Source organism: Rattus rattus, chromosome 7 (genome assembly GCF_011064425.1).
Source record: "Rattus rattus isolate New Zealand chromosome 7, Rrattus_CSIRO_v1, whole genome shotgun sequence".
Taxonomy (NCBI): Eukaryota; Metazoa; Chordata; class Mammalia; order Rodentia; family Muridae; genus Rattus; species Rattus rattus.
In genome coordinates, this window is record NC_046160.1 from 100,037,294 (window position 1) to 100,062,380 (window position 25,087).

At 45.0% G+C, this 25,087-nt stretch overlaps 1 protein-coding gene across 13 annotated transcripts in view; it reads left to right on the plus strand.

The window, feature by feature from the left end:
- Positions 1-25,087, plus strand: part of Ttll5 (tubulin tyrosine ligase like 5) — a 219,707-nt gene that overhangs the window by 107,464 nt on the left and 87,156 nt on the right. For 11 of the 13 annotated variants that reach the window (XM_032908172.1, XM_032908169.1, XM_032908174.1 and 8 more), the window contains 2 exons: positions 436-620; positions 18,103-18,257. In XM_032908172.1, the coding sequence (XP_032764063.1) occupies positions 436-620; positions 18,103-18,257 (340 nt within the window). The remainder of the gene's footprint in view (positions 1-435; positions 621-18,102; positions 18,258-25,087) is intronic. The other 2 variants (XM_032908171.1, XM_032908177.1) reach the window with 1 other exon arrangement.

The following is a 25,087-nucleotide window of genomic DNA, read 5'->3' on the forward strand; positions in this document are numbered from 1 at the left end:
TTTCTCTTTCATACCCATTTCCTTTTGGAACTTTGTAAGCATTGTGAATGCTGTTACCATAGATGCCACAGATTGGCATATGTAATCGATGTAACAAACCAAAAAAGAGTAAGAATTTCAATGTTTGCGTTCTCTTTTCCTCGTGGTGTTGAGGATAGAGCCCAATGCCTTGCTGCTCAGTGAATCTCAGAACATCCTGACATTGGCTCTTCCCAGCTCCCTGTGATAGGAGTCCTTGATAGACACATGATCATTTGCCTATAGGAAGACTTTCTAGGGTATGGCAAGGATTTACAGAGGGTTGATGACCATTTGAAGATCATCTTTGGCCTTTATGCTGTTAGAGTGTCCGTTGGCTTGATAATTGTTTGCTACTGTTGTATTTTATTCAAGACTTGATTCTTAAATGGGTGAGAACTCTTTCCCCTTTTTCAGCAGGGTCATGCCATCCACACAAGCATCATTCAGGAATAGCCAAGACACAGAAAGAGGGTGAAGATGTTTCATTCAACAGAAGGTACAACCAAAGTCTGGTCACGGCTGAACTCCAGCGGCTCGCAGAGAAGCAGGCAGCCAGGCAGTATTCCCCAGCCAGTCACATCAGTCTCCTCACCCAACAGGTAGGGCAGACCAGGCTGCCACTGGAATTGGGGTGCTGGGACGGGGCATACTGGTCCTTCCATCACTTAGCTGTTCCTGTGTGCTCATAGTCTCCAGTGAGTCTCTGTTCTGTCCATTTATATTTCTATAACTGGATTGTTTCTCCCTAACTATAAAAAAAATAAATCTTACAGGCATTGAAAAGTTCAATTTGTTACTGGCTCTTATGGTATATAGTATTGCATAGGTAACATCTAAATTTCAACTGTAAATATAATTTAAAGGGATTAAAACATGCGTATGCGCGCGTGTGCACATACACACACACACTCACACACACACACATGTTTCCATTTAGTTCATGATCTGAGAATGTTTCGCGTCTGATTATTGATGCAGATCCTGCAGAGACAGACAGGAGGGCACTGACTCTAGGGTGCAGGCCTATGTGTGCATATGTATGGTATGTGACACTTGTATGATCTTTGGGCTCTCTTTGTTCTCTTCTGGCAGTCTCTGTGGTATTAATTAGTAGAAACCTTCTTCCTCAATGCTAAATGGAATCAGAACTCTCTATGAAGTATTGATAATAGTCCATGATACTCACTGTGTGGTTATGTCTTTCTGTTTCTGTTGTGCTAATTTTTAAAATTGGTTGTAACTCCATAATAATAATTAAATCTTGGGAGGAATTGGAGGTATGGAGGTGAAATTGCTTCAAGTACATGTTAAAGTGGACAACACACCATTCTCTGGTGGTATCCTAGTTCTCTGTTCAAAAAAACAAAATTTTTTTGAGCTCAGAGAATCCTGACATGGGCGTGGCTCAACTTCGATCTGCTCTCAACAGGTGGGCAGAGATCGTTTCCAATCCCTAGTATTTGACCCAATAGACGAAGAGGCCTATTGTGCAGCCAGAAGCAAGGAAATGTAGCAAGCTGGTGATCAGACTTGAAGGGCATGGATAATTAAATGCTGGTGATCAGACTTGGAGGGCATGGGTAGTTAAATGCTGGTGAACAGACTTGGAGGGCATGGGTAGTTAAATGCTGGTGAACAGACTTGGAGGGCATGGATAGTTAAATGTAGCAAGCTGGTGATCAGACTTGAAGGGCATGGATAATTAAATGCTGGTGATCAGACTTGGAGGGCATGGGTAGTTAAATGCTGGTGATCAGACTTGGAGGGCATGGGTAGTTAAATGCTGGTGATCAGACTTGGAGGGCATGGATAGTTAAATGTAGCAAGCTGGTGATCAGACTTGGAGGGCATGGATAGTTAAATGCTGGTGATCAGACTTGGAGGGAATGGGTAGTTAAATGCTGGTGATCAGACTTGGAGGGCATGGATAGTTAAATGTAGCAAGCTGGTGATCAGACTTGGAGGGCATGGGTAGTTAAATGTTGGTGATCAGACTTGGAGGGCATGGATAGTTAAATGCTGGTAATCAGACTTGAAGGGCATGGATAGTTAAATGTAGCAAGCTGGTGATCAGACTTGGAGGGCATGGATAGTTAAATGCTGGTGATCAGACTTGGAGGGCATGGATAGTTAAATGCTGGTGATCAGACTTGGAGGGCATGGATAGTTAAATGCTGGTGATCAGACTTGGAGGGCATGGATAGTTAAATGCTGGCCGCAGACTGATGGGACTAGGCATGACCACAGTAAATGGAGAAGAAATTTGTAAGTGTCAGCTGTCCATGAGAAAAGTGAAGATGGCTGGGCTCTAGCCAATGTTTTGACTTCCAGTTAACTAAACATGTAGAAGCATCAAGGTATTAAGTTATTTTCTTTGTGATTACTATAAAAAACACTCAATATTAGTGTTCACATATTCTCAGTTCCTATCATTTACTATGTTACAGAGCCCAGAAAATTCTAAGATCCTGGTCCTGTCATATCTAGGTTCTATACCCTGCCTGGGAAGTCTTTCTTACCTGTAATCCCAGGACCTGTGTACAAGTCTATCAACTCTAACATGTAAGACTCAGAATCCGCCGTTAGATGTCAGTCTTAACTTTGAGAGTCTCAGGAGTAGGGTACTTGTGTGATGTAGTACTTAGAGAGGTGCTGTGGGGTGTAAAACACCAAGGTGGAGCACCTAGAAAGGGTTGGATTAGCCAGCCCAAGGCTTGTGTCCTTTTCCCACTGACAGCTCTATGACTTTGAACACTTCATTTCTCAACCTCTGAATATGTTCATTGCTGGGGGAAGCACAACGGGGTCATAAGCCTCTTTGCAAAGTCTAAATGTTGTGTACTTGGGAATATTTCAGCCCTTAAAGATTTAGGAATACAATGTTTCTAAGATGATTTACTCTCAGTGGACACAGGGATTTATTTGTAATTTGAAAACTTCTGTTATTTTTTTTTCTTTTGCTTAATAAATAATAATGCGGGGCTGGAGAGATGGCTCAGCGGTTAAGAGCACTGACTGCTCTTCCAGAGGTCCTGAGTTCAAATCCCAGCAACCACATGGTGGCTCACAACCATCTGTAATGGGATCCGATGCCCTCTTCTGGTATATCTGAAGACAGCGACATTGTACTCACATATATGAAATAAATAAATAAATAAAATTTTAAAAAAGAAAGAAAATAAATAAATAATAATGCATTGTATAGTGGCTGTTAATATACACTCTGACATGTTTGTTCTCTAGCTGCTTTTCTTTTCTGTTCTGTTTAAAAGGAAAGTTGTTTCCATTTCTTAGATGGACTGGGTGCTAAATGCCTGTGGCTTCCTGCAGGGAAGTAGGCAGAGCTCCAGGAGTCTCTGAACTAGCACCTGGGCACTAACTGTTGCTGTCGGCACAAGCAGCTTTGTGTATGGACAGAAACCTCCTCAGATACAAGGGTTTCCCTGACTTAATACAGCCCTCATCTTCAGATCCTGATTGTATTTGTGCTTTATTTTCTTTTTCTCATTTTTTTGGTTGGCCAGTAGATAACTCCCCTTCATATGATTAATTCGGAGTTGGGTGGTCTTGGAGCATACCTTTAATCCCAGCACTCAGGAGGCAGAGGCAGAGGCAGAGGCAGAGGCAGGTGGATTTCCGAGTTTGAGGACAGCCAGGGCTACATGGAGAAAGCCTGTCTGGAATTACACACACACCCCTCCTCCAAAAGATTAATTCTATATTTAAGTTTTTGCTTTTTTATTATTATGGGTTATTTTATAGCATGATCTTAACTAATTCCTTTACTGTGCTTTTTTTTTTATCTTTAGTTCTCTATTTCCTGAGTTGAATTTCTAATTTCATTTTAACCATTCTATATTAAAGGCTATGAATTTTCCTCTGAGCATTGCTTTAGTTATATCCCATAAACTATTTGTTTTGTAGCCAAGGAATTAATAGACTTTCATTGAACAGGGAAGGCAGATTTTAAATTATTTGTACTATATTGAAGGTTTGTACAAAATTAAATTGTAGAGATTTTTGAGAAAACATTTATCTTTATCTGAAATTTCAGCTACTTATCCTGTTAAAGTAGTCTAGAAAACTTTGTATTTTGTTGGGATTTTTTTTTATTTAAAAATACAAAACAAAACACTTTATCCAAGCTCTTAAGAGCATTCCTGGCTTTGGTGGTAACCATTGATGATATGACGTCATACTGACTGAGAAATGACTCCTGGTCTTATGAAATCGACAGCCACCCACACATGACCCTAATAGCCGGGAGCACCACAAGCTGTTTCTTTGGAGAATAGCATAAGTGCCAAAGGGTCACTCAGCTTGTCAGTGGGACTAGGAAGATGGCCAAAGCAGCCTCTTTAGAGCATGCATTTTCATCTGCATCATAGAAAGGGCAGACTCAGCCCCCCAGGAACCCTGGTGTGTGTGTCTTGGGGCAGCAAGTTGGGTGATGAGTTTACCTGGGGAGTCTGCACTGGGCACTGCAGCTGAAGCCGGAGGGAAGCCCAAGCCCTTGGGCAGAGTGACTGGGTGCTCGCACGGGTGACTACGTACCACTCACACACACGTGTTTGAACTGGGCTGCACAGGTAGCTGAGAAGAGAGGGAACTGGAGGATGAGCAGTGCCATACTAAGGAATGCTAAATTGGATAGAGGAGGTTCTTAAGCCCGCAACTGGCTAAAAGGCTTTGAGGAACTTAGGATTTAATTAGGGCCTGCATTTTAAAGGAATTTATATAGTTAAAGACAGAAACTGATTTCCTGAATTCCCTTTTTATCATATTTGCTATGAGTCAGCTTTATTTACATCCTAGAACACATAAGAAGAACAGACATTATCCACATATAAGCAGTGGACCCTCAGACAGGGTTTGTACAGTATAAATAAAAGAGGCGTATACCTTCTCGCACATGGTGATTCAGTGCATACCTTAGAAAACAAGCAGGTTGGATTAGAACTTTCCCTTGGTGTGTGAGAGGCTGGCCATCTTCTGGGATGGGATCCTTAGTGACTGCTGTGTACACTGCTGAAAGCTGTGTTAAGAAGCATCCATGCCCATAGAGGGAAGAGTTCTGGGGTGCTGGCATAGGTGTGAGATCTCACTACCTCTGCCTCAGTCAGGGCTGCAAGGGAGAGCAGATCAGTGTAGACAGGGCTTTGTGGTTATTGCTGTTAGTGTACAGAAGAATGTGGTGAAGGAGCCCAGCCTGTGGTGAGGAGTGGGAGGCAGGGCATCAGAGGAGCACTGGCCCTCTCTGGCCAGCAAGTTAGAGATTTCAGGACCCAGCTATCATTAGGAGCAGCTCCAGCTCTCCCAGCCTGGGAATTTAATCAAAGGGATACCAGCAGACCACCCAGGCAGGGCCCTACCACGAACCCGTGTGCTGTGTCAGTCTGCTCCTCAGCCAGCCGTGCAGCAACGTGGCCAGGCCTCCTGAAATGTGCTGACAGACAGAGAGGGAGGAGACGCTCTGAGCCCTAGAGACTTTTCATTTTGATGGGGAGTGGAACAGAAAGCCATTGGGTTTCTTTCATTTCATTACTCTTTACTCTGAGACTCTGAGGTCTAATGCTGTGGACAAATATATCAGGTACAGAGCATTTGCTTCACAGTACATTAGTTTTCCACTCCTCATCCACACACAGGAGTTCTTTATCACCCATCTCTTTCAGTAGCTACCAAAAGGTACACAGTGGACCTTGACTCCGTTCCACTTGGAGAGTGACATTGAGTCAGCGCTGACTCCTTGCACTGGATGCCATTGTCCTCCCTGGACATTACAGCAACATGACTTGGCTTCAGAAGCTTCCTTTTTGATTCTGAGCTTATCTGAACACACCAACTGCTGTGCACTTAGGCTCTGGTCTTGTGGCTGTTTACTGTTTCCTTCGACTCTCTAGTCTATGTCAGTAGAAAATGTTCTTTTTGATACCATATATGTTACCTGTTCTTGTTTTTAGAAGGACAACAAGGTAAATTGGGAAAACATTAGTTCTGGAGTCAGTGAGAACTGGGAAGTTACTGTCTAGCCTTGATTACCTCATCTTAAAAAAAAGAAAGAAAGAGGGCCAATGGCGGAAGTCACTGTCACTGCTGCAGGCACCATGCACCTGGGGCAAAGCACCCAGAGTCCTGAGCTGGGTCTGCCCTGAAAACCCCTCCCTGAGGACCAGCTTTCATGTACCAGAAGGTACCACAAAAAAACAAAACAAACAAACAAACAAACAAACCTCCCAAAGGAGGGAAGTGGCCAGCAGTTGTGCCCTGCTGTGATGCCTGTAAGCCACAACAACAACCAGCATGGCACAGCGGTTCTAAGGGTTTGGTAGAGGCATGCACACCTTGGCAGTAACCAGCAGCTCTCTAATTGGACTTAAGACCTGCTTAACAAGAGGGAAGTCATACTGGAACTGGAAACCTAGCCAACTATAGGGCTAGTGAAGTCATGGATCTTGGAGTAGAACCTATAACTACCACTTTACTAAACCAGCATAATCCCTAACTACATTCTAAATATTTGTCCTTGTGCCACAGATAAGTGTAGTCCTTATTCCTCATCAACAGGCAGAGACCATTACAGAAAACCACAGCCTATCCTAATGCAGAGTTGTGGAGCCCAGGCTCAACTGATAGATCTACAGCTCAGCCCCTACATCTAAAGCTTGGGGATCATTGCAGAAGAGGGCAAAGCTCAGGGTGTAAGAGCCAGAGAAAAAAAGGTTTTCGTGTGGTTTTGTTGCATGGAAATGTCCTAAGATATACCCATGACTTCTTCCAATTTGGCTTCCTAAACATGGGCTGAACAAGGATGATTCCAATATACATGCTGATGTAGAAGGGGAACTCTCACAAGCCCTCAACCCTACACCAGGAGCTAGAAGCAACCACGGGATGCTGTGGTAGTCCTGAGTGAAGAGTGTGAGGTGCCCTGGTTCTATCCCTTCATGCTGTGGTTATCTTCCAGTGAACCTTTCCTTAAGGTATAAATCCCCTATACACAGCTTTATGTGATACCTCTGAGTGCCATGTCCAGATATCCCACTGCCTGCTAGACATTTCCCCTTAATTATCTTGCCAGCAGCCACATATGTGAACATATCTCAGAAGCACGCAGGTAGACTCCTCCGTGCAGTCTATCTGAAGGCTGTTAGTTGTCCTTCCTGTCGTCTCTGCTATTAGTAGTGTTGACACCCCAGAAACCTGAGGGAGGAATCTGGCTTATCAGCATCTCTATTTCCGTTCTCGTGCACCAAGCTCCTGCCAAGTCTTGTTCATTCCGACTCCAGTGTCTCCATTCCATGTCTTCTCTATTTCACTTGCATCAACTGTTCTGCTAAAGGCCTTGCTTATCTTCCAAGTGGTCAGCTACAGCTACCTCTTAAACAACCTCCTGGCAGTGCCTCCTGCTTTTCCTCAGCTTTAAAGACCTCTTGTGTTAAATTTACATGTATGATCCTACTATTCTTTGATCAGAGAGACTATATGAAACCCAAACTAGTGAGGCTACCCATTATCTGACTGAAAGTCTGCCTATAGCATACTGGTCCCTCTGTCTCCATTGCAGCACACAGGATTTTGTGTAGCTCAGCTAGGATTTCTGCTAGTCTATATGCCTAAGTTTATGCCGTCTTCTCAGGAGAAAAGGTTCCTAGTCACCACGTCTGATTTGTCCATCTGTCCAGGGGCTGCATGAATGCCACCTCACTCACTCACTGTTATGCTGATTCCCTCTTCATATTTTATGTCAACATAACTGTCTCTTTTAACAGACAGTAAGTACCTTAAATTTCAGTATCCTGTGATGCCTGGGACCTGACTGAACATGTACAGACCTTTTCCCATAGTCATTCTTCCCTAAACAACTAAGTATGATAAAGTTATAGCCTTTATGTCATATAAGTAGTCTATTGGTGGGGGTTTTTGTGAGAGGATATTCGGAGGCTGTATCCAAATGTAATTTTGCATAAGAAACGTGATCATTTGTAGAGTTTTGTATCTTCAAGGGGCTGTACAATTAATACTTTAAGGATATGGAGGGACAACTTTATTTAATAAATGTGCTTTGCTCTTTATTAAATCATCGTCGTCATCATCATATAGTGTTGGAGATTGAATGCAAGGTCATGCGATGCTACTCAACTGTTGATCCACAACCCTGGTCCTTCATTGTGCTCCATTCACTGTATTATGAGATCCTTGAAGATTAACCCATGCACAGTATTTAAATCCAACCCCTCCCTACCCCAGTAGTCCCTAAAGTCTGCATCCCGGACATAGTGGTTAGTAAATAGGTGAGGGCACCTGCCACGACAGCCAGAAGTCTTCCTATTGTGTCCCTGCCTGTAGCCTTTCAGTAGCCACTCTTTAAAGCAGGTGGATGATAGTCATTTCGTCTCCTGCCGGTTTGACTGTAACCCACATAATGGCAGTTCTTTCTAACCCAGCACTTAGGGTGGACCTTGTACTTTCTAGACCGTGTGCTTGCTAAAGGGAAAAGACTCTCTGTATGTTATTGGAATTTTGTATTCTCTTTAACACTAACACTTTTGCTCGTCCATTCTTTTTCATTGATTATTGCACACCAGCCCTGCATACCATAGCAGCCGACATGCATCACCTTCCTACTTTGCCTAGGATAGTGTGTTCACAACACTTTGTGTGCATTATCTCTTCCATTTTAAGACCGTGGAAAGTGCTTTTTCCTATTTTTTTTTTTAAGCTCCTGATGATGGAGAAATAGCAGTTAGTAGGACAAGTGGCACTGTTAAGGTCACACGCTGGTAAGTCACTGTCCCAGGACTCATCTCTCTGGCTGTGCTTTATCTTAGTGGTCTCTGCCTCTTCATTTAGTCAGAATGTAGCTCTTTTCCTAGGCTGAAGTGGCTGAGCATCACGTCCGCCTGCAGGTCTGCACCACGGCTGCAGAACTGTCGCTGTACCTTGCCGGAGCCTGAAGAGGCACCACAACACACATCTCTCCTCCCACATGCATGTTTTAAAACATATACCCTGTCAAGATGGTTGGCCACTTATTGAATTATTCCCTTATCAGATTATTTTGTGGGGGTCAGTGCTTTCTTTTTAGTGGAGGGGGAGAGAGAATCCAGCCTTGGTAATCCCTTGTCAATTCGTGTAAGTCTACCTATGGGCTATCAGTGGCCCCCACCAGCTTGCAAGAACATAATACATAAATTAGAAATACTACAAAGAGACTTGGCTATTTTCTCAGGTTGGCTTCCCAAGAATCTTGACCTGGAACTCTTACTGTTATCTGGCACAATGTATAAGGGTGCTATGTAGCTGGTGAAGTTCAAGAGAGGGAGGCAGTTGCCAGGAACCTTCAGCACTAACACAGGAGTGCGTCAGAATTCCTTGCACTTCCCAGCCCCCTTTAGAATATGATTAACATTATGGCCCTTATCTCCTAGTGATTGGAATATAATTGTGGTTCATTTTATCAGCATCCAGGAATTAAAAGGAATTTAAACTGCCTTACAGCGTATGTTTATTGCTTATTGTAGCTAGTAGTTTAATGAATACTCATGGAGTACCTCTGGAGCAGTGTTCAGTGTCTAACTGCTTAAGGGTGACTTGTCGTGTTTGACACTCTTTCCCAGTGTAAGCAGCTTGCAAGAAGCGAATGCCTGCCTCCACGTTCTCCTTGAGCTAGTCGGTAGCAGATGTGATATGTCCTGTTTGGAGATTACTGTTTGTTCTATAAATACACATGAAACAAGTTAGAGGGAACAGGCCACCACTTGCCCTGCTCTAGACCTCTCAGATCTCCACAGCACTAAGCAGATCTGCCCATGTTCTGATGGGTCTGTCTATGTGAACGCGAGAGCGAGAGAGCGAGAGAGCGAGAGAGCGAGAGAGCGAGAGAGAGAGAGAGAGAGAGAGAGAGAGAGAGAGAGAGAGAGAGAGAGAGAGAGAGAGAGCGCACCATTCTCCACTGGTGTGCTTCTGAGGGCAGCAGGAACGCAGCTCTAGACAAACCCACGATCCTTTCAGTCCATGTGATTCCTTTGAGAATCAAATGAAAGGTGTATCCTTCTCCTGAAGAAAAAAAAGTGTACATAGAGAAACCCTTGTGTTCAGTTCCAGAGTGTTCATAGACATCCTATACAGACTCCCTCTCGGTGTCCATGGATACCAAGGAGGCTTGGCCTCCATGTTTAGAGCTCTTAAAAGCCTTGAGGTGGTATGTAGCCGTCTTTATGGATAATTTGATCCAAATTCAAATCTCTCACCATCATTGTTGCATTCATTCATGAATATTAAAATATGACTGCGTTCGACTGTCCTCTTCATAGAGGCAAGGGTTACTTTCATCTGCCTTCCTCCATGTTCAAAAGAATGGCAAACCCAAAGTAGGTTCCCTGTAAATATTTGTGTTCATTGATGAGAAGTTATTTTCTGCAGCACCCCTCTCGATCTTACTAGATGAGAAATGTAAGGTTTTGAGGGGCATGCATACAGTTGACTGGTGTTAGGAATGCCACTCCTGCATGCTGTGCCACCGCTACTCACGGGTCAAGCTGTTACTAATGATGTTAAAATGATTGTCTATCTCCATCTTGATAAAGCATAAGATACATGAAGTGTGCAAACAGCCTGGTAAACCCGAGGTTAGTCACCGAGACTCACAAACACTTTTCCAGCCCTTTGCAGTCTCAGTGCAGGGGAAATCACGCAGTATAGTCATTATGTAGAGAGGGAACAGAACTCTGTGTCAAAGCTGTTATTTCACACACTTGAGAGCTTTGCCCGAGCTTTGAGGCCAGGCATTCATCGTCTGTAAAGTAATGTGAGGCACCAGCCAGAGCAGCACCCGGCTTTTAATCCAGTTCCTGCTTGCTTTCTTTCCTCTAGCTCTAAAGCGCCCTCTCCCTTGTGGCCTATGCAGAAAGAGGTGATATGGGACCTCATAAGTTCTAGCCTTCTAGTGACATCTGCCACTCCACTACTCACTACTTTTTGGGAGGTTAGGTGGAAGTGAGAGTCTTTCTATTGTAATCCTGACTGTCCTAGAATTTGATATGTAGATCTAGCTGGCAGTTGGCCTCAATTTCACAGAGAACCGCCTGCCCCTGCCTCCTGAGTACTGGTATTAAAGGTGTGTGCCATTCTTTCATCTTTCTTTTTAAAAGGTAGGAACTCCATCTTGCCTCCCCCATCACTTTGGGAACGTGAACTCGGTTACACAGACTTTTGAAAGCTCTCTTTGTCAGATTTCAAACCCAGTTCCAAGGCCTGCCTTGGCGCAAGGGACATAACTACTGTAACTGTCTGTAACCACTAACTGTTTCAACTCATCCCAGGATACAGCTCTCCATTTGCCTGCCCTCACCACAACCCTCACACAGCATGGCCTGGGTGGGGCTCCCAGAAGGTTCCTGTTGTCTCTAGAGCCAGGGTAGATTCTTCCCAAGGTATCGTCTGTCTCTGGCTGTCTTCCATCACTCCGCCCTTCACCAAGCCAACATCTGCTTCTCAGACATTTCTTCCTGCTTCTCTGCTGTTCTCTGTGTTTCATCCCCTTCTCAGGCATCTATGTCATATACCTTATTTGAATTTTCTTAGTGCCATGTTTTGGAGATCTCAAATACTATTTTATCTCGAGTTTTAGGTGGTCAGGTCCTATGTGGCTTGAAAGTGGGGCAGAAGCCACGTTTCTCTTTGTACCTTCCCATTCTCCCCCAGCCTTGGTTCACATAGATAATATGGGGATTCCGTTGAATTATATTCGAGTTATAAAGTTGTTTTGAGCATGCAGGACTGCGTGTAACTTCAGCCAAGGAAATGTAGTTAGGTCTGCCCCCAGCAGTAAGAGCCTGTCTCTAAGTATCGGGGCTGTTTTCTGGGAACCCACGAGGGCAGTTCCGTGGTATTTTAATTATAGTGCTGGCATCTGCGCTACCTTTAGCAAACAGCGGTGACTAGCAGGAACACTGGCAGGCCAGCACCGGAAGTCGGCTGCCTGCTCTGTTTCTCCCATCCTCGTTCCAATCCATCACCCGTATTTATCCCTGCTGTAATTTAAACACCTGTCTAGGTGGAATGTGTGCGATGTGCCCTTACCCCACGCACTCAGATATTTGCTCACCTGCCTTATTCGGAAGGCTGACTCTAAAATAAATAGTGCTTGGTACTAAACGGAAAAATTCACTGAGGTCACCGTGCAGTGGACATGAGACAGGGAATGGTATAGAACATCTGGGTTAGCTGCTGCAAGAGTGGGAGCTACAGAGGAGGGAAGGAGCAAGGGAGAAACATCTGCCAGGCAGGCCCCAAGGCCAGATTTCCCATAGGCAATTGCTCCCTTAGCTAACCAGCCAGAAGGCAGGGGTGGAGGCATATGTAATGAATGACCTGATGGGGTTTAGGTTTAAATACTGCTTTTTAATAACAGAAGTATAGCAAGTAGTCTTAGACTTTCTAAAGTTTGTTCTGAAATGTTTTGTAAGCATCTGGATCCTCAGCATACTTTAAAAGTTTAAGCACCTAAACTCCAAGAAACTATGAACCCTGAATGTCCCTCCTGGAATTGTTTCCTCTTCTTCCTTGTCTCCTTGTTTTCTGTCTCACTTCCTCCAGGGTGTTTCTGCCATCTGTGGAAGGTTCCCTTAGCTTGTGAAGGAGAAGAAGCAGTGTGCTTTCCCCTCTCCCATTCTTGCCTTTTGGTGATTTTCAGACTTAGAAGGCAAGTCGACTATCTGTGGATTCTGTTAAATGTAGGCTTCAGTTTGCAGAGGCTGGACTGTGTTCTACATTGGGTCAGGTGTCCAGGAGTTCAGGCGCTGATGCTCCACAGAATAAAGCTGTAAGAAGTGAAGTACAGAGGTGCAAATGCTGACACATGGTTGAAGTCACAAGATTGGGAAGCTTTGCCTTAGGAAGTCTAGGAATTAAATTTAAGAGTCACACTGAGCGATTATTTTACCTCTCAACCAGTTTCAGTTACTCTGTCTTTAAGAATAAATTAATTCACACAAGGCATGCTGAGCGCAGTGCCTACAAGGAGCTGTTGAATAAATTCAGCCATTGTTAGGTTCCTATGGTTCCATAGTCATTGCTGATAGTGGGAACTGGAAGGTGATGCCATTGTACCTTTAGTAGGACGTCCCAGACATGCACTTACAGATGCACATGGCTCCTCTCAGACTGCTGCGCTAACGTTATATAAAGATGCTAGAGGCATGGCTCAGTGCTTAAAGCCCTGCTGGCTGTTGCAGAAGACCTGAGCTCAGTTCCCAGCATCTACATGGTAGCTCATAACCATTTGTAGCTCCAGTTCCAGGCAAGCCAGCACCTTCTTCTGACTTCCATGGCCACCTGATACACATGCATACATGCAGGCAAAACATTAAAACACATAAAATAAAATAGATCTTTAAAAAAATGAATGTCCATTAAAAATGGTTTTTAAATTGCTCTGTTTGTCCTCTAAATCCATTTGTGGCCAATGTCATGATTCTAAGCTTGACAGGTTTAGTAGCATGTATTCCAGTAGCATTTAGTAGCATGCATTAGCCCAGGGAAGCCAGCTGCCCAATGACTGTGACCTCTCCTTTAACACAAAGACAAGTGTTACTATGGTTTTTACATACCATAAGCTAAGGCTGTCTTTTGAAAAACTTCTTTAGCAATAAAAGAGTTGTTATGGCTCTATGTCTCATGTACACAGTACCATTTCTCACTTTCTCATCTAGTCAGAACTAGGGAAGTATAGGCAGGTGGAGAAGCAGATGCAATGTGCTGACACCCATAATTATCTTCTCAACGCCCTGAGACCTCATCGACCTGTGGATTCACCAGTGCCAGGAGATTCGCCTTTCCCAGGGAAAGTAAGGTAGAACTAGGGCCAAAAAAGGATGCTGGGGTCCACAGTAGCTCAGCGATTTCTTCTGCCCATTATAGAAAAGACCAAGAGGCTAGAAGAGGACCAGGATAGTTCGTGTGTTGTTGTTTACCCATTATACATATTTGTCTGTAGAGATGGTCAAGACTGAAGGGGAGTGCTGGCCAGTAAATTAGCCACTAGCTAGTTGCATTTTAAAATTAAAGTTTAAAATCTAGATTCTCAGCCACGTTTTAGTCATACGTACCTAGTGGCTGCCCTGGTGGATTGTGCAGGTTATCAGTTGATCAATGTTCTGATGACAGCACCAGGAAGTGTTTTGCTAAGTAGTGTTCTGAAGAGCAAAGCTAGAAAACAAGAGTGACCTGCAAATTTCCCCTTTTTCTTGTTTAAAACTGCATCACACCATTCCATTACAGTAAGGACTGGGTTGTTAGCACTCGGTGGAGCGGGGTTTGTTTGGGGAAGAGGTAAGGAGCAGGCGTGGGACTGCCGAGTATTCTCATCTCTGCCTTGACCATTGCTGACTCTCTAAGTAAATCAACAGTGCTCCACTTTTGTGTATAAAGAAGTCACCGTGGCTGCCAATTCTTGGTTCATCTAGAAAATAAGGAATGGACATCGACTGAATTAAGAGCCAGCAGCTGCTCAGACTTTCTTGCGTGTTTCTGCCACCTTTTACTCTATTTTGGGACAAATTGAACTGACCGAGCTTGGTTTTTGTCTTATTTCTTTAATGTCCTCTGAGGAAAAGTAAAAGTGGGAAGTAAAGTTTAAAGAAAGATAGAAGAGCTAATGATGATATGTTTGATAATGTTTTAAAGTGTTTTCTAATAGTTTAGAGTGAACAGGATTGTTCCTACATCCAGGTTAGAAAATGGGTTTTGAAACCAAAGCCCAAGTTCCACAACTGTGGCATGGCTTTGGGTAAAGCACTGTAGTAGACTCTCTGAGCCTGAGTTCTCTTCATTGTGAAATAGTGTCTTCCTCTATGAGTAATGTGTAAAGTGTAAGTGAACTGTCACATCCAGCGTGTCTGGTGCCACTCAGATGTTAAGCAATGCTGTCTAAGGAGAGCATGCCACATGCACTTGGAGTCCAACACATCTCACCTTGGTCTTGACACCACTTAGATGTATGGTGCTTGTGACCTGCTTAGCTCCTTCAGACTTCTGTCCCCTCTTTGGTAAGGTAGAGGGATAAGAGCGTTCCCCAGGTTGGATGAGTGAGGCGAGGATGGCATTCCAGGGCACACAGAGTTCTCGGTAGGTGGGTGTTTGCTGTGAGGGGATAACACTGGTGTTTGGATTAGGGGCTGAATTGATCATCAAACCTGTCAAATCCATCCTCTCCTCCCCTCTGCATACACTTCTCTCCAGATTCTGCCCTTTGCGCTAAACATGGCAAACTCTGCACTTTTTAATCTATTGTTTAGCCACTATAAACTATTAAGCCCCCTTTATTATGATTTGGTACAACTTTTTTTTTTTTTTTTTTAAATATGTATGTCTGGCTATGTAGCTGCAGAGACCAGCAGAGGGCACTGGAGTCCTGAGCTGGAGTTACAGGTATTGTCTGCCACCAGACCATGGGTGTTAAGCACTGAGCCCTGGTCCTCTAGAGCAGCAGCAAGCTCTCTTAACCACTGAATCTGTGTTTCAGTACAACTCTTACATATCACAACGCCCTTTCTCACACTGTGGTATTTCCACAGCCTACAAGATCACGTTAAACTAATTTAAAATGCCTGGTGTTTAACAGAGCAGACAGGAGTGGAGACTGTGTGGGTTAGGAATATATCCTTCAGTCCTGCTGGAGCCAGTGTCACTGTCTCAGAATCTAGCCCTTGCTACCTGTAGGGTATAGGAAGGAGTACTTCAAAGAGACTGGCATCCAGAGAAGAGGTGCGCCCCTAATTTTCACCATTCCCTTCTGTGTGCATTAGCCCGCACCTTCCCTCTGACCCTGGTGCCTGCAGACAGCAGAGCAGGAGTAAAAAGTCATGGTTGGCTCCCAGGGCACTTCTAAAGCCTGGCCCACCCTAGAGAACAGAACCACAGTGCCCCATACACCAGCCTCACAGTCACCAGAGACTGCTCCCTACCTATGGAAAACAGCTTTCTGTCCAGAAGGTACAGCTTGGGCTGTTCTCCTACAAGCTCTATAACTAGGGAAGAGACACTGTGCTGTTGCTAGAGAGGACTTTATGTTTCCTGATTTCAGGTCATTTTCAGATTTAGAATTCTTCCCTATAAATAGTAAGGTTATTTAGGTCCCGTCGGTGTCTTATAGGAGAGCATTTCCCTTCCGTTTGTTTCTCTTGCCTGAAGGTCTGAGACACTGCTCTGGCAGTTTGCACACAGCAGTCCTGCACTCAGCACTGAGTCTTCTGCACCCCTGTTCTGAAGGGCTTTCCTACATCCTCCCTTTCCTCTCACCCGCTGTCACTGACTGACACTGAACGCCTTCCCACTGCAGTGGGAACAGACAACTTTGAAAAAATGGTGTGGCTCCTTAAATACTAGAGAAATATGGAGAATACTCAGAAGCACAAGGAAGAAATGACACCACAGTGCTGAAGTAGATGCTATCTGTGTATTCTGGATCTTTCCTTTCCAGCTTTTGAGATGTTTATCCACACGTCTATTTTATGTTTAAGATTTACATTGTGATTTTTACTAGTTTTATTCCCCCTTGAGTTAACATCATGTTCGTAGTTCAGGTGTTTCTGGGGGAGGAGGTGAATGAATAAGCAATATTCTTTGATGTGAATAGAGCAGAATGTAACCATCTTGTTAGCCATTTATACCTTCTCCTATTTCATGGTTAAAAACAATGCTTACTTTTAAGTGCATGTTTTTTTTTAAAATGGATATTTTTAATTTACATTTCAAATGTTATTCCCTCTCCTGGTTTCTCATCAAAAGCCCCCTATCCCCTTCCACTCCCCTTCTATAAGAGTGTTCCCTCTCCCCAACCACCCCCCTTCCTGCCTCCCCACCCTGACATTCCCCTACACTGGGGGGGAGGAGGAGGTCCAGCCTTGGCAAGACCAAGGGCTTCTCCTCCCATTGGTGCCCAACAAGGCCATCCTCTGCTACATATGCAGCTGGAGCTATGGTCTGCCCATGTGTACTCTTTGGGTAGTGGTTTAGTCTCTGGGAACTCTGGTTGGTTGATATTGTTCTTATGGGGTTGCAAGCCCCTTCAGCTCCTTCATTCTTTCTCTAACTCTGCAACGGGGACCTGCGTGTTTTCTATAGTGTGTGGTATGAGCTGGACCCCGGCACTCCAGTCACTTGAACCCTAGTCCTCTGCTCCCCTGCTTATAACCCAAGGCCTCAGTGCAGTCCTCACCCTTTGCTGCTGTGCAGACTGAGGACCAGGACCCTCGCTGTACTCGTTACCAGACTCTGAATTTGCATGAGAAGTGGAGGATGGACTCATAGGTACAAAGGATGGTTCTTCCTAGATTCTAACACATGTTAGCTGCTGTTGTAATGGTCACTGTCACTGTCCCCGGATGCATTCTTTGAATTGGTCTAGAAGTATACATCAGAGTGTGTGTATGGTGTTCTAAGTGGTGTACCTGAATAACTTTGGTAAATTAATTTCAGGAAATACTGTCTCAGCTCGTGGTCATAGCATTAATCTGAGCCCCTGTGCTCTACCCCTTGCCACTGTTGGACACGTTTATTATATAACAGTATAACATAACGAGCTTGTCTTACCGTCTCTTTGTAATTTACACTTTTAAAGAAATCATTCTCACAGATGGAAACAACTAGTTTTAAATATTCAATGGCTGACCACATTCCATCCTTGTGTAACTTATTTATGAAGGTTAATATCCATGTTAGTGGACTTTCTGTATAATTCTTATTGCTATTATTATTCACGAGTACAGCTGGGTGAGCTTCAGAACCTCCGGGTGAGGAAAGAAGGCTGTCTGGTTTGAACATTGCCTGACTCAGCCCAGCACCATCCCGAGAAGAGGGATAGAATGAGTGCTTGCTACACCTAACTCTCAGACTGCCCATTCCCCACCTCTGCTCTCCGTGCACAGAAGCCAGTCTCTGCTCTGTGCCTGTGTCACAGCCACTGCTTTCAGCCCAGATGAGTCAGCATCGCTCAGACTGTGATTGTTCCCATATGTTTCTCATGATACTTTTCTAAAGCTCTGTGAAATCAAGTTCTTTCCATCCCCTCATTTCTAGGTGACAAACCTGAATTTGGCAAGCAATGTCATAAACAGAAGCAGTGCGTCAACCCCCCCTACCCTTCGACCTGTCATCAGTCCTAGTGTCCCGACGTGGTCTATACAGTCAGACCTCCACACGCCTGAGAACCACTCCAGCCCCCCTGGAAGCAGGTGAGTGAGTGAAGGGCCCCGGGCTAGCATTTGGGGTACACAGGACTGACCTGCCTGCACTGCATCCTGAGTGTGATGGTGCCACAGAGAGCTCTGAGTGGAATCTAGCAAACAGCTATCTTCTCCCTGCCTGTACACTTCCTCTAGCGCTGAGCCCAAGGCCTAGTTGAATTTGTAAAGTTGTTTCATAAGGAGGAAATTCCTGATAGTTAGGAGAGTCACTGTGGTAGATGTCTGAGTTTGAGCTTTGTGCTTGCCTCCGGTTCTGTTTTTAAACGTGTACTGTATTGTGCTTTGGGTACTTTGGACTCTGCTTTGGAAGGGCATTTGTTTCTTACATTTTCAAAACCAGTTTACATAATTAAGTGCCTACAGCTTCCTTTAATAGCATTGATTTGAGGAGTAGGAAGGTATTTCCTTTATGTACTTGAAAAAAATGGTAGAGGTTAAGATCCAAATGATTCTGTATATAAAGCAAGGTCTGAATAAAGCAAGGTCTGAATTGAGAAAGAAAGCACTATGTTGAATAATGTTCTCTTTCTATATTTTTTTAACAATCCCTATGTGGGGGAAAATTTAAAAAACAACAACAAAATAAAGGACATGTTCTTTTTTTTTTTCGTCTTCTGGAGGCAGTGCTTAGAGAGGCACTGAGAGTGATTGGTCCAGCGTCTGACATAGGCTTTCCTACAGGACTGCCTCTAACAAATCTAGGCTGTCGCTCTCGAACCCCTGCCAACAGGACTGCTTACCTTTACCAAGAAGGAGGGGAAAGCACCTAAATCTGCATGTGGTGTGTCCAGGCAGACTGCGAGGGGTCCGTGCTGTGAGACCTAAAGTCCTTGTGAGATTGTCTAAGACAAAGAAGCACGTCAGCAGGGCCTATGGTGGCTCCATGTGCACCCAGTGTGTCTGTGGCAGGATCAAGTGGGCTTTCCTTACGGAGGAGCAGAAAATCACTGTGAAAGTGTTGAAGGCACAAGCAGAGAGTCAGAAAGGGAAAGAAATGTGCAGCTTTTTTAAGAAATAAAAATCAAATCTTGGTCTATGAAAAAGAAAAGGAAGGAAGGAAGGGTGAAAGAACGAAACAAAGAAAGAGAAAAAATACAAAACAATTTCCCAAATATGAAATTCCTGGTTCTCAGTTTTCAAGTATGGCAGTATCCTCAAAGGCAGTAAAGGGATCTTGGTACTAAAGCCTCAGCCTGGCACAAAATACTTGGGGACTGTGCTTGCTTCGTAAGCCTAACCACCTAGCCTCAAGCCACAGGCCCACTGTGGGAGAGAAGCCATCCCTGAATGCTGTTCCCTGAGCTCAACATGGGTGCCATGGCATGTGCACACACAGACACACAGAATAATAATTGAAATGTTTTTGTTACTTTGTTTTGTGTTTTTCCCCATTTTCATTGACTTTTTTTTCATATTCATCCCCAGCCCTCACCCATTATTCCTCCCCACCTCCCTACCCTACTTCAAGTTGTCTTGCTTTTGACTGGAACTCAGAGAGATCCACCTGCCTCTGCCTCCTGGGTGCTGGGATTGAAGGCATGTACCACCATACCTATCTAAAAAATTTTTTTAAAGAACAATATTGGGACAATCACAAATTGTATTAGAGAACGATACATTTCTTAGCACCGTGTCAAGTACTGTTGTCTGTATGAAATTTCCTGAACCAGTGTAGAGTCAGCAGCGGCGGTCCCTCAGTGGTGAGCAGTGGGAAGGTGTGATTCTTAGAGTGAAGCCTTTGACCACAGGGATCCTGTTCCCTTGAAATGAAGCTGTCAGGTGTCTCAGTGTGTCAGCCCCACTCCCTGCACCCCCACCCCCACCCCGTGCCAGTAATCCCAGCTGTTATATCTTCTGTGCTACTTTCTGGAAGCTTGAGAAGGAAGATGAAAGACCTGGGGAGGGAGGAATTACTTAACATTTGAAGTTGCTGTTTGTGTCAGAATTAGTGTTTAAGGAGCTAATTTGGGAAACAGAAACCATGTCCCGGAAGTGACATAAGCACATTACATCATGCCCAGGAATGGTGTCTCTTATTCCCATAGTCATTGTGGTTGGGATCAGAAGAACCAACTCACAAGAGTTGGAGACAAACAAGGCTGCAGCACTTTAAGGCTGGGCGCTCTCCACAAAGTCCTCCCCATAGGAAAAGTCTGTTGTCTGATCTACAGTCTACAGAGTAACCACATTCTTGAAATAGAAGTCATAGAAAGGAAGCTGTTTATACGTAACAGCTTTGTTCACCTTGCGAGTGTTTGCAGTACTCTGTTTTCACAGCAGGGCAGAGCCAGCAGTCCTGTGGAACATGTTTGTGCTGCAGCCTCTGCTAGTCTATGTGAATGACAGCAAGCACTCTCACTGTAAACAAATGTTGGAGTACACATTTGAGGGGAGTTTGTAGCACTTCACATATTTGGTGGGGGTGGTTTTAATAAAAGTTCTGGATAGCTGAAGACATTTCTCTTGGTAGCACCTGTTGAAAATAAGAGGAAAAAAATGATAGGATATGTCAAAGTCCGAGCCGAGACCTAATTTCCTTTGACCTTCTCCCAGCCAGACTCAGGCCTGCGGTGACCTGGTGTATTGTGTTTGCCTCAGTGCCTCTGCAGCCAGAGTGCAGCCCTGTGTAGTCCCCTGTGCTTTCCATCTGGTTTACTGGTCTACAGCTCTACTCGCTTCTATTTACGCATAAAGCCTGCTGCCAGACTCCAGTGCAGTCTAAGGAGCCTCGGGAAGTCTTCTGTGGCTCCCAAGTAACCTCTGGTTGCTAGGACAGCTAGGGACTCAACCTGAAGGTTCCAGTTCCTGTGGAGCCCTGGGAGCAGCCACCCAGCAGCAGTGCTGAGTGAATTCTGAGGTCCCAGTTTGGGCTGTGCTGTGGTCCCAGTCAGAGGCATTCTGCTCAGTCCTGAATCCTGATTTTCATTTTCACATGTTAAGTCCCTGTGAAGAGGGTATTTTTGGATATTGACTTAGTCTTTTGTTCCTCCTTTGTAGTGAGAAGGGACTAAGCTTAAGGAAGATGGGAGTCGTAGCTTAGAGATGTGAGTTTTAGTACTGCTTTTGACACGAAGAGACCCTTAGCTAGTTGCTTCGTCTTTTTATAGGGTAGCATGCTTGCATGTAAGCTGGTCTGTTTTGAGAGCTTTTGTGTTGCCTTTGATCTCCTTGGAAGTGGAGGCTAAGTAAATAGAAGGTACTCTCACTGGTTTCTGTGATGGCAACAACAGATTCCAGGCTGATAGTCTGCTAGTTCAGTGAGCGAGGCTGCCCAGCGAGGCTAAGATGTGGAGACAGACTCCCAGTGCTGGCTGTGCTTTTGTCAGCTTGTCGGAGAACTTGGAGACTCGGTAGCCACAGGAATGAATAACCAGTGACTCACGAGGACTCACAGATAGTGTTACTCCTCATTTCCCTGTTGCTATTGTTCTCCGTTTCATGGGTCGCACAAGTTTTCACCAGACAACCTTATTCTTCCCTCGCTGTTGGAAACGGCTCCAAGTGTAGCCTCAGGGCTGTCATCTCCCATTGGGCCAGTGTGAGCTCAGTCCAGCGCCTCAAATCCCCTGGTTCCTTTGGTCTGTCTGGAGTCCCTGCTTAGGCTTTGTTGTGGGAGAGGAAGGCAAAGAGCCACAACTTGCCCAGACAGTCTGAGACCTGGCCATGCAGCTTGCAGTTCCCTAGACACTCTGGAGCTGGACTTGGCCCGCCACTCTTCTGTTGTTACTTTTCAGAGGTAATAAGTGAGATTAATTGCAGGCCATTCTCCAGAAGAGAGACTTGTTAGGGCCAAATGCAGTCACGTGTGTATAAGCCTGAGGCATGCCTCAAGCAAGGCCAGTGTGGGATTACCCAGCAGGACTCCAGGATGCAGGTACCACAAGTTTATGACCTTTTCCTCAGGCCTTATCTCTGCTCTCTAGATGTTAGTACCTGGCTGTTTTGGATTTTCTCCAGCTGGTGAGCAAGGTTGGGTTTCCCATTATCTGTTTTCTGGGCACAGAGGGAACCATTTGAGGCTGAGAGCAGGTGTGCAAGTCTCTTTCCTCTCTACTGCCAACCTTCCATGGCTGGACCACTTGTCATCAGGGAGACGTTCTGGGTGAGGAGCACTCAATGGGCTGAGGGTGCTTTTCTCGTTGAGTCCTTCCGCAAGACCTGGAAGGGTTACTATAAAGTCTTGGCTGCTACTTGGAGTGATTTGGGAAGGACGGGGCCTCAGACAGCTTGGCAGGAACCTGAGGCCCTGTTTTTTCCAGACCAGCCCTTCCTTGTGGGTCGAGCTGTCAGGGAATCCCACGAATGTCTGGCCTCTGCCCCTTTGTGTGTTTTTTCCAGCATTTGTCATTGAATTATTTTTATCCATCTCTGGCTTTTTCATACACACGCACACACGCACATATCCTGAGGATTTGTCTGTTCCTCGATGTTAAAGTTAGGAGAGTTGACAGAATACAAGCTGAGTTTATTCCTCCTTGTGATAGGACAAGCTATTGTGGGCATGGGGTGCCCTAGCTCCCGAGTAAGCGCTTTTATCTCCACACTTGGCTTTCTACCTGAGAATGGGGATCCTGGCAATAACAGTAACAAGCTTTGTTACTCCTCCCCTCTGTCCTCCTCTTCAGTAACCAGTCAAAGAGCCTGGTATCCTGCTGCATGTAACATTTAGAATAAGTTTTTCAAAGATTCTTATTCCAGCTTAGCTAACGTTTTTCTTTGTTTGTTTAAATTACTTGTCCTAGGTAATGCTGGGGGTGTCAGGCCTCTGACTTAACATCTTTTTGTTCTCAGTCCCTGGTCAGCAGCACTTGGTGTGTTCATCTCTTCATGGTATTTCCTGCCCATTTCCTATGTCAGGCATTGTGCTACATGCTGAGGTGGAGCATCCAGTAACACAGTAGCTGCTGATGTTCAGACTGTGTGGTCCATGTTCTCAGTAGAGGGTTTGCAGGTAGATAGGGAATAAAAGATATGCAATCCTTGGTGTTTGATCACCAAGAAGTTAACATCTGCTATGAGAAGGGGTTGTATACATGGGAAACAGTTAGAGAGCCATGACAGACAGCACATAGCATGCTTCATGGCCCAGGCAATTGGAAAGAGAATGAAGGCTACATTCCTCTCACACATTATTGCTACAGCATGTCAGAATCTTTAGCTAGTGTACTGAGATGAGCTCGTCACAAAGGGACAAACATATGCACTCTGTAAACCATACAGGCCATAGAGATAGACTATAGGTGGTTGCCAAGGGCTGGGCAAGAGCAAAGGAAGCGTCAGTCAGTGTTTGGTGGACACAGAGTTTCAGCCTTGCGAAATGAAACTATTCTAGGAACTGTTGTAGAGTAATGTGAATGTACTTAGCATGCCTGACAGAACACATAAAATGGGAAATACAAAACTGTATGCTTTTTAGAACACTTTATAAAACAACAACATGAGAAATCTGTTAAAGATTCAGAAGAGAGGTCTATGTTCCGCAGAAGCTGTTCAGTAACCAAAGCTGCCAGCTTTATAGGAAGTGGGTCTGAATCCCTGCAGGGAAGGAGTACGGCAGCAGAAAGGGAGAGAACCTAAGGGTGTGACAGACCTTGGTTTTCTCAAGTGAGCCTGTAGCCTTGGACAAGTTACAGTTAGCCACGCCTTCTACTACCCCCCAACCTGTGTGTGTGTTCATTAACAGAGGTTAAGCCTACAGCCTTGTCCATTGCTAGGCAAGCACTCTCCACTGAGCTATATCCCCAGCCCTTCCTATCTTTTTAAAATGTGCATAATAACACCTACCTCGTTAGTTGTTAAAGATTCAGTGGAGTTGTGTGTGGAAGTAGCCAGCATAGCAGAATGCCTGGTTTAGGTATAGGTTCTTGATAACTTGAGTTGGAGGGCTGGGTGGGGGATGATTTGGGCAGACTGACTCCAAGAGATTGACTTTAAATCAGATTGCCCAAGGTAAGACGCTGCTGCAGCACTCTGCCCTGAGCTGGTCTAGATAGCACAGCCTCCGTCCCGAGCAGCACCTGAGCCGGATTACCCAGAGGCAGTCTTTCAGAGGCCGGGCAGTCTCGGGGATGAGCCAAGGAGAAAGTGCCCTTGCTGAACTCTGTCGAGGGCAGAGACTGCACAGCGCCTTCCTCTCTGCTATCTTCTGGATGTTGACATTCCCAGCCAGGAAACACTCACACTTTCCATCTGTCCTGGGGGTCGAGCTTTGGGACAGCCTTTCTCGGGAGGAGTTTGGAGCTTATAATTTTGTACTTCATCCTGTTATATAAACACCAATCTTCAGCCAAAGAGCACAACACAGAAAGAAACCACTTTGGGGGTGGGGTGGGGGGCAGGCTAACAAAACAGCTCTTTTATGTTGGAGCTCTCCAGAAGTGATTTTTCACCACATAATTTCTCTTTTCTTCTTTCTCATAAAACAAACTTTACCTGACCTTCATCCCCCTGAGAACTCCACGCTGACATCCCAGGAGCCTGGGGCTTCCCCAGCATAGGACCAGCAAAGTTCTGCATATTTCCCGAAGCGTCCCACTTTCTGTGCCCACTCAGCCACAGTAATATAACCTCCTCAGGGATAGGTGTGGACCCAGGCAGCTCCAGCTTGTCACAGGGTCACTTCTTACTCACTGTGAGAGCAGCTGAGGGATGTTGGTAAACACAGGAACTGTGTCCTCACGACTGGCTGGGCATTGTGCCAGAGCAAAGGAGGCTTGGGAACCTGGGGCCTCATCTATGAAGAAAAAGAAGTAGAAGCAGCTCCTTCTTGCCCACAAGTCAGAAATGAAATACAGACTGCTGGGCTGTCATCGTGAGCT